This window comes from Callospermophilus lateralis, chromosome 4 (assembly GCF_048772815.1).
Source record: "Callospermophilus lateralis isolate mCalLat2 chromosome 4, mCalLat2.hap1, whole genome shotgun sequence".
In the NCBI taxonomy this organism is placed as follows: Eukaryota; Metazoa; Chordata; class Mammalia; order Rodentia; family Sciuridae; genus Callospermophilus; species Callospermophilus lateralis.
Window position 1 is genome coordinate 83035540 of NC_135308.1, and position 9855 is coordinate 83045394.

General features: G+C 37.5%; 1 protein-coding gene across 1 annotated transcript in view; it reads right to left on the reverse strand.

The window, feature by feature from the left end:
• The window catches only part of Gucy2c (guanylate cyclase 2C), a 68755-nt gene extending 65625 nt beyond the window's left edge, over positions 1 to 3130 (reverse strand). Inside the window, exon 1 of the mRNA XM_076852689.1 lies at positions 2914 to 3130. Coding sequence (XP_076708804.1) covers positions 2914 to 3130 — 217 coding nt within the window. The remainder of the gene's footprint in view (positions 1 to 2913) is intronic.
• Positions 3131 to 9855: the final 6725 nt, after the last annotated feature.

Sequence of the window (9855 nt, forward strand, 5' to 3'; positions counted from 1 at the left end):
ATAGTGGAACTGGGAATGTGAGCCTAGGGCAGTCTGATTCTAGAATTTATCCTGAGTCCCTTTCAGGAGGCCCATGAAGTCAAAGCTATTTTCATAATTGCACTAAGACATTCTTTGCTTTTTCTACTCTCTTTCATGAGCATATCATGGAATTTTCTGGAGGTACACGATATATGTTATATTGTAACAGATTGAATATAGAGCCAGTATGAGAATTTAGCTCTTTCATTAAATTGAATATTAAAGACATTCTCAATATGTGAATCAGTACCACTCTTCTCACCTGCTTTGTTTTGGCTTGAGAAATATAGATTTTTTTTCTTAGAAACATTAACAGATAAAATGTTTGTTATTTTTAGTGAATTTATAAGCAAATGTTTTAAACATTTCTCAGCTTTAATTTCCAATCTAATAAATATCAATACATGTTACCACAATAAACAAAACTCTTCAAGACCATCAATTTTTCCCTTGATTCTTTTTAAGAGTATAAAAGGTCTTAAGACCAGAATGTTTTAACATTTTAGATTCACTCCAGTGGAATATACTATAATATGCTACCTTTGCCTATTTTATCTTTCCACATGATTTCTCAAAAAAAAAAAAAAAAAGACTGAACATTTTTCAAACAACAAACAAGTATGAACTTTAAACTCTTAATTTTATTTAATTTAACTCAGATATATTGTTTTAAATTTTTTTTCCAAATAGCAATGCTCAGTATATGTAGAACATGAACTTCTTCTCTCTAAAACCTGCTTCTCTTTTGTTTACTTTTCATGAATATCTATCCGACAAAATGCATTATTGAAGGGGGAAAAAAAACAATGTGAGTGAGAGTTCTATAGAACTCTCCACTTACTTAATCCATTCAACAACCTCACCATTAGCAACTCTGTATTACCAATCAGATGAGTGAAGTTTCAAAATAATAACTCATCCACTCCAATTCAAGTAGTAAATGGTGGAGCAGTAATTCAAATCCAGGCTGTATGAATTTGGAGATCAAGATTTTAACCTGTAGCCTGCACTATTTATTTTATATGCCAGGCATGTTTTTCTCCAAATAGAAATAACGGCCCAGCAACAGCAACAACAACTGCCGTTTACTGAGTACTTACCCAATAAAGGGACTTACATGCATTTCCTCAGCGAGTCCACACTGTACCCATAAACTATAACTACCACTTATCCTGATTTTAGGGATAAGGAAACTGAAGTTCAGAAAATGTAAGTAATTTGCTTGAGGTTATATTGGCTGTAAGTGGTTGATCAAGAATATGAACCAAGATCTGTCAGATTCCAAGTCTCCACTTTTAATAAAGATCTTAGTTCATCCTGCGTAAAGATCTTACAGTAGCAATATGATACACTTATCAGAACCAGACAGAAATGGATCTGGATCCATTTGAAACAGACAACCTGTAGGGCCTTAACAAAGTTATTACTTCTGCTCTGAAACCAGTGTCAATTATACAACCCCACAGAGCTGTGGCAATTAAAGAAATTATGTAATGAAAGTACTTAGAACTTATGTAACACGTGACCAGTACATAATGGACAAGGAAACCATGGCTCAGAGAGTCTGAGGGACCTCATTCACCCAGGGTCACAGAAAAACAGAATAGTTGTGGGCAGAGACCTCAATTCAGATTCTCAGACTTCAAATCCAGTGTTCTTTTCACTATCTCACACTGTCTCAGTAAAAAAGGGGATTTTATTAAATAACCTCTTAATTCCAGTGTAGCTCTAGATCAAATCCATTAATTTACATCTGAATATAGTTTCAGAAAGAATTGAGAAATATTGTAAATACACAGAAGTAAGTTATACATATCTGAACTGTTGCTCTAATTTCCATAAGATTTTTTTCCATAGGATTTTAAGTAGAGAAGATCACGATGTATCATTCTTAAAACGGATAACTATTAATATTCTCATCACCTCATTGATTCTACTTCTGTTAACCTAATCTCACGGAATAGAGAAAAACTGTATATAAGAAAACATTTATTGTAGTATTATAAAAACAATCACAAGAAATTAAATAGAATAAAATATTCTACCATAGGAAAATTTCAGAAAACTTGGATAATATTTATTCTAAGGGATATTGTGTATGTGTTCACATGATAACTAGGAAGAACACACAGCAATAGGAAAATTGTCACTTATGGAATAATGTGAAGTGACACACAAGTATGCAGAATTGTTTCTATGCCATATTGATCACCAACCACATTCTTAAAAGAGGCATATGAAAATAGACTGAAAACTTCCAGTGAATAGAAATTTTCCTGAACAATTTATTTTATATTTTACATATTTTATGTAATAAGGTTTATTTTTATAATTAAAAGATACAGTGAGGAACTGTAATAATGAATTTGATTACAAGTTTATTCTGCCTATTACATATGATAATTGCAGCCAGGGGTGATGTAAAGAATGCACAAGTCCAGAGAATAATATCATTCTCTGGATAGAGATAGATTTGGTGCCTGAATGAATTTTACTCCCTTATTTCATCTTCTTGACTGGTAACCCTGTGGGTAATATTTATTCTAAGGGATAAATATTACCCAGGACTTGAGATTGAGCTGCTCTTGAGCTGCTATAGAAGAAAGCACAATGCCTCCCTGAACTGGGCAATAAACCCAGTTTTAACTGGGGTATTTTACTGCTGTGAACACTTTACATTTTCCTGGCTTGAAGCTATCCCCAGAAAAGGTGCATGGTAAGTGAGCCCAACATGGTCAGGTTCAAATTCTCCCCACTGAAGATCTACTGCCTGGAAACAGAAAGGGGTTTAGAGATGGACCTTGGGGAAGGTTGAGCGATCAGGCAAAGTACAGAAGGTCCATGCTTAGCCAGAGGTGGTAGCAGAGGAGGACTCTATTACCCTGTTCTTACCAGCTTCGTGCAGACGCATTCTCACTATGTCCAATCCCTCATTCACAGCTTCTCTCAACTTGTCCAGGGGCTCTGGGAAGGCCGAGTTGTTCATCATCAGGACGCTGATCTCATAGCTGTCATTATGGCAGTTTTGACTGAACTGGGAGGCCCACAACATCAGCCAAGGCTGGAACAACAGTGAACACAAAGCCGGACCCAGCAGTGGTGTCTTCATGACTTCAAACCGGTACTCCCCACACTCACTTGCTTTGTTCTGGCTTCCAGGGATGTGGGAACTCTGGCTGGATAGCCTCTAGCTGACTTGCTGTGTCCACTCCTCCCCACACTCCTTTCTGGTCATGCCCCACTGGTCACATGGGCCATGGGACACAGCCTGCCTACCAGCAATTAGCAGCTGCATTATGGTAGGAGATGAACCAAAGTTCACTATATGTTTGCACACAGAAAGGTTAGAGCTATAAACAGGGAAATTGCCTGGGCCTCACCCAGTAAAATACATCAACTTGTGACACCACACTGAGAAGAGGGAGAAGAGGATGAGTGTCATATATTATACATAATAATCCTTGTGGAATGGAAAATAAAGGTTAAAGGACTTACAGAAAGCATAGATACAATGGACAATTAGTTCTTAGGCTTTTGCTGTACATCAAACAGGAATACTCAACCAGGAAGAGCTGTGATTCAGTTATCTAGTCAAAAGCTATTCATTGAGACTTGACTATGTGTCAGGCATTGGCAAGGTGCTGAATATCCAGTCACAGGAGATGTAGATACATTAACATTCTTATGGAACATGCATTCTAATGAAGAAGACAACATTAAACAAATAACTATGAATAATTAAATTCAGTAGTAAAAAAAAAAAAGTACAGGGTGCTATGGGAGCACACAGAAGGTTAACATCACCTATTCTAGAAAACCAAGGAAGCTTCCCTGGGTCAGTGTCCTCTAAAGTTGAGCACTGATGGATGAAAAGGTATTAGCAGAATGAAGAGATAAGAAGGGAATTCTAGGCAGGGGGACAGCTTATGTAAAGACCCAGAGGTAGGACGGGGCATGGAATGTTTGAGTAACTGAAAGAGGTCTAGCATGGTTGGGGTGCAGGCAGCTGGGAGTGAAGAGTCAGCAGAGAATGCTAGAAGACCAGGCTGTAGAGTTTCCAACAAGCTATTAAGGACTTGGGACTCTATCATAAAAGTTGAGAAATTAACTGAATCAGGTGAATTTTGAAAAAGACCACTTAGGCCAACATGGAAGGAATGTCCTGGAGAGAAGCAGGTTCTGGAACAAAGGAGGCATAAATGAATTCTAAATTAGGGCTGTGGCAGTGGAGTTGGGTTGAAGAAATATCTAAAATGAAAATTGAATGGAACTTGATGTTTGATTAGAGAAGTCATTAAGGAGAGAGAGGAACAAGGGCAATCCTGATAGTCTCAACTGGGTGACAAGCTGTTTACTGAGCTCTGGATTTAAATGGAGATTGGAGATGACCGTGACCCTGATCTGCCACAAGGAAGGAGGAGAAGCAGGTGACCATGATCCTGGCCCACCATGTGGTAGGAGGAGAGTGACCCTGGCCCACACAGTAGGGGGAGAGCAACCATGCTGCAGCCCCATCTACCAACACGTGGGGTGGCTTTCCCTGCTGGGTTCCATATAGTGACAACAGCCAGGACCTACACGATCATCATCCAGATTCCTGAAGACAAGGTATTGGTAACCTGCAGGGACTCTATAAGATTTTAAGGTAGAAACTGTAATACCTCAAATCCACACTGCTAGAGAGGAAGACACATGGGCAACATGAAGAAACAAGGGAAGAAAAGTGTCCCAAACAAACCATGCTGACACAATAATAGATTCCAAGGACAGCACAGTAGATGAAATGTCAGAGAAAGAGTTCAGAATGTACACAATTAAAATGATCTCTGGAGCAAATAATGAATTAAGAGAGCAAATAGAGGCAACAATTGATCACTTCAAAGAGATATGAGAGGAAATACAGGTAGCAAAAGATTACTTCAAGAAAGAAATAAAGACTCTGAAAAAAAATACAGAAATCCTTGAAATGAAGGAAACAATAAATCAAATAAAAAATTCAATAGAAAGCATCACCAACAGACTAGATCTCTTGGAAGACACAACCTCAGGCAATGAAGACAAAACATATAATCTTGAAAATAAAGTTGCTCACACAGTGAAGATGGTGAGAAACCATGAACAGAACCTCCAAGAATTATGGGATAATATGAAAAGACCAAATCTAAGAATTATCAGAATAGAGGAAGGCACAGAGATACAAACTAAAGGAATGCACAATCTCTTCAATGAAATAATATCAGAAAATTTCTCAAATATGAAGAATGAATTGGAAAATCAAATTCAAGAGGAGGCTTACAGGATACCAAATATACAAAATTACAATATATTTACACCAAAGCACATTATAATGAAAATGCCTAGTATACAGAATAAGGGATAGAATTTTTTAAAGCCGCAAGAGAAAGGTTTCAGATTGCATATAGGGGGAAAACAATTCAGAACTCAGCAGATTTCTCAACCCAGGCCATCAAGCCAGGAGATTCTGGAAGAATATATACCAAGCTCTGAATAAAACTGGATGCCAACCAAGAATCTTTTTTAAAAAAATATATATTTTCTTAATTGTAGATGGTCACAACACCTTTATTTTATTTATTTATCTTTATGTGGTGCTGAGATTGAACCCAGGGCCTCACACATGCTGAGCAAGTGCTCTACCACTGAGCCACAACCCCAGCCCCCAACCAAGAATCTTATATCCAGCAAAATTAAGCTTCAGATTTGATGACGAAATAAAAACCTTCCATGGTAAACAAAAATTAAAAGAATATACGAGAAAGTCTGCACTACAGAATATCTTCGGAAAATTTTCCATGAAGAGGAATTGAAAAACAACAATGAAAAGAAGCAAAGGGAGGAACTACACTAAAGGAAAATCCAATCAAATGAGAAACAAAGTCAAGCTAAAAACCAACGTAAATCAAAATGACCAGGAATATAAACCATGTCTCAATAATAACCCTGAATGTTAATGGTCTAAACTCATCAATTAAAAGATATAGACTGACAGATTGGATTAAAAAATCTGCTTTTCAAGAGACTCATCTCATAGGAAAAGACAGCCACAGATTGAAGGTAAAAGGTTGGGAAAAAACATATCACTCACATGGACCATATAAAGAAGCAGGGATTTCCATCCTAATATCAGATAAAGTGGACTTCAAATCAAGTTAATCAGAAGAGATAAAGAAGGACATTTAATACTGCTTAAGGGAACCATACATCAACAAGACATAACAATCATTATATCTATGCCCCAAACAATGGAGCATCTACGTATATCAAACAAATCATTCTCAATTCCAAGAAGCAAAAAGATCACAACACAATAATACTGGGTGAGTTTAACACACCTCTTTCACCATTGGTTAGGTCTTCCAAACAAAAACTAAACAAATGAAATATAGAACTCTATAATAAAAGCAATGATTTAGACTTAATAGACATATGTGAAGTATTTATCCATCATTAAGCAAATACACCTCTTCCCAGCAGCATATGGATCTTTCTCTAAAATAGACCATATATTATGCCACAAAGCACCTCTCAGCAATTACTAAAATAGAGATACTATTGTGTATTCTATCAGATCATAATGGAATGAAACTAGAAATCAATGATAAAATAAAAAAAAATAGAAGGTACTCCAACACCTGGAGACTAAATAATATGATGTTGAATGAGCAACAGATAGCAGAAGACATCAGGGAGGAGATAAAAAATTCATAGAGGTAAATGAGAACACTGATACAACATACCAAAATCTCTGGGACACTATGAAGGCAGTGCTAAGAGGAAAGTTCATTGCATTGACCTTCATTAAAAGAATAAAAAGTCAACAAGTAACCAACCTGACATTACAACTCAAAGTCCTAGAAAAAAAAAGAAATCAACACCAAAAGTAGTAGAAGTCAAGAAATAATTAAAATCAGAGCTGAAATCAACGAAATCAAAACAAAAGAAACAATTCAAAACATTGACCAAATGAAAAGTTGCTCCAGGATAGGCAGAGTTAGTATTGTCAAAATGGCATACTACCAAAAGCACTATACAGATCTAATACAATTCCTATTAAAATCCCAATGACATTCTTCATAGAACTAGAAAAAGCATTCATGAAATTCATTTAGAACAATAAGAGACCCAGAATAGCCAAAGCAAGAAAAGTAAAGTAGGAAGCATCAAAATACCAGACTTTAAACTATACTACAGAGCAACAGTAAAAAACAAAACAAAACAAACAAACAACAACAACAACAAAAAAAAAAAAAAACACAACAGCATGGCATTGGCACCAAAATAGATATGTAGACCAATGGCACAAAATAGAAGGCACAGAGACCAACCCACATAAACACACATACTGGACAAAGGTGCCAAAAACACACATTGGAGAAAAGATAGCCTGTTGAACCAATGGTGCTGGGAAAACTGAAAATCCATATGCAGCAAAATGAAATTAAACCCTTATCTCTCACCATGCACAAAACTCAACTCAAAATGGATCAAGGACCTAGGAATTAGTCCAGAGATCCCGCACGTAATAGAAAAAAAAGTAGGCCCTAATCTTCATCATGTCGGACTAGGCCCCGACTTCTTTAACAAGACTCCTAAAGCACAAGAAATAAAATCAAGAAAAAATAAATAGGATGGATTTAAACTAAGGCTGTTCTAGAGGAGTGATGAGCCTCTAAATCTAGCACCATTTCCTCGGGTACTTCCGGTGGATGGATTTGTCTCTTTTCCTTGGTGTTCCTGCTTTCTGGATTCCCTTCCTCCCACCCTGAGAACTCTAATTTAATGCACCAGCAATGTCTTTCCTGCCTTCTTCCCAAGCCCATTTCTTATTCTGCTGTGCCAGAGCTAGCTGAAAAATCTTTTAAATTTCCTATTGACTCTTGAATTTGCTGTTCTGTCCAGGTGGCTGTGTTTATACCCTCTGGAAGGTCTGTGTTTGAGATATAGTGATGTATCTCAGCTGTAATAAAGTTCTCTGGATCCTGGAAATGGCTCTGTTTTCTCTTGCCTTAACACAATGAAAGGAAACAGAGGCACCTTACTCTCTAGCTGCCAGAGAGTGGTTAGTTGGGCTGATATTTCAATCTTCATAATGTATCTCTGCACAAAAGCCAGGTATTACCCTTATTTTTGTCCCTGGGAATGGCTGGAGGATTACTTTTCAAAATCATGTGGGTTAAAATGATAGCTTGGGAAAGAGGGAAGAAGACAGTGATCTATTTCCTGAAGTGCTGATTTTGTATTGATCATGCCTAGCAGATGGTTGGAAAGTTCTGTTGTGGGGAGCCACTCTGAATGATTTATGCCTTCCATACTGAAGCGAGAGGCTTTGACTGGTCACTGCATTTCATAGTGACCTGGACAAGTCCTGGTCTAGGAAATTGAGGGCGTGTCATCAGATGTAGGCGTGTCACCTATGGAGTTGAATTACACTCACCTATTCCTTTGTAATATTACCCCTTTGCCCTGTTTGGGATAAAATGTTCCATGGAAACTCCCTTTGTGTATCCCCTTCTCTTGCTCTGTCTTTGGGTGTGGCCTTCCTAGATGTCAGTCAACTTGCTGACAGCAGACATCATGAAGCTAGACTCAACACCTTGAAACCTGACCCATTGTCTCATTTGAATGGCTTCTCCTCAATAAAATGCTTCAACACGTGCTCTTGCTCTCTTTCTGTGAACCCTTAAGGTCAGAGGAGCCGCCACAGGATGGCAAAGAAAAAGGTATCTCTGTCTCTTGGTACTGTATCCCTGGAGTGACCCTGAGTGTTTTAGTCATGAGGAATGTGACAGTCTGTAAAGCATTTAAAAGATGGTATGTTGTGAGACAAGGAGGGGCTTCTTTGAGTTCCAGGAGATAGTTTGATATCTTTAGCAAACAAACATTAAACTTCAAGCTGAATTTGAACCTATTTTAGCTGTTTGCTAAGCATATGAACTTAAAAGGTGACCTAAATTTGCCAACCCTAAGTTTTCCCGTTTTAAAAGCAACTTTTATTTTGAACAATGAATTGAAATACATTCTGCAGTGGTGTATAACAAAGTATTACAAGTAAAAAATAACAAATTTTATTTCTATTCTAACACATTTCTCAGGTTAAGTCTAAGCCATGACCCCTGTTGGAGTTTGGACATGGATAAGTATGCCAGGTAATTGATGGGATTTGGCCAAGTCCACTTACTCAAGTTTGAAGAGCCACCTTGGAGGTAATTCTCCCCAAGATCAACTTCAACATTGAATTGTAGAGTTTAGTTGCCATATTATTCAAATCAGTCTTTTGTTCAACCCATAGATACATGTCTTAGTTCAAGGGAGAAAAAGTCTTGCAAGAAAAAACTGGAAGAACAGCTTCACAAAGTCATAGATACCATTGTTTAAGAGCTCCTTTAACTGGTTCTGTCACATATAGGACAGGATGTTTTTCCCCACTGTGGTTAAGAATGCCACCTAGCCTTGGCACCTTAAGGGCCAAACCCTAAGGTGGCAGGAGCTAATGGAGCCATTGTAGCACCCATTGGGCAATAGCTGTGTACTAAAAACTGGCACCTTCCTAGGAAGACACCTGCTGGAAACTCACATGCTTAGGGCTCAGCAGTATCCAGCACAAGTAGCATTTTTGGACAACATTCAAGACATGCCCTGGGCTTCTAGTAATGCTCACAGGGGTAGCAAATGGAAAAAAAAATTACTACTGTTGCTTCGAACATTGCAGATTCCAATGTATGGAATTGTGGATTAATAAAATTTTAATGGTGTTATTCAGTTTCTATTACCTAGTAGGCACTCAACAAATGTTCATTGTTTTATTCTCTGATG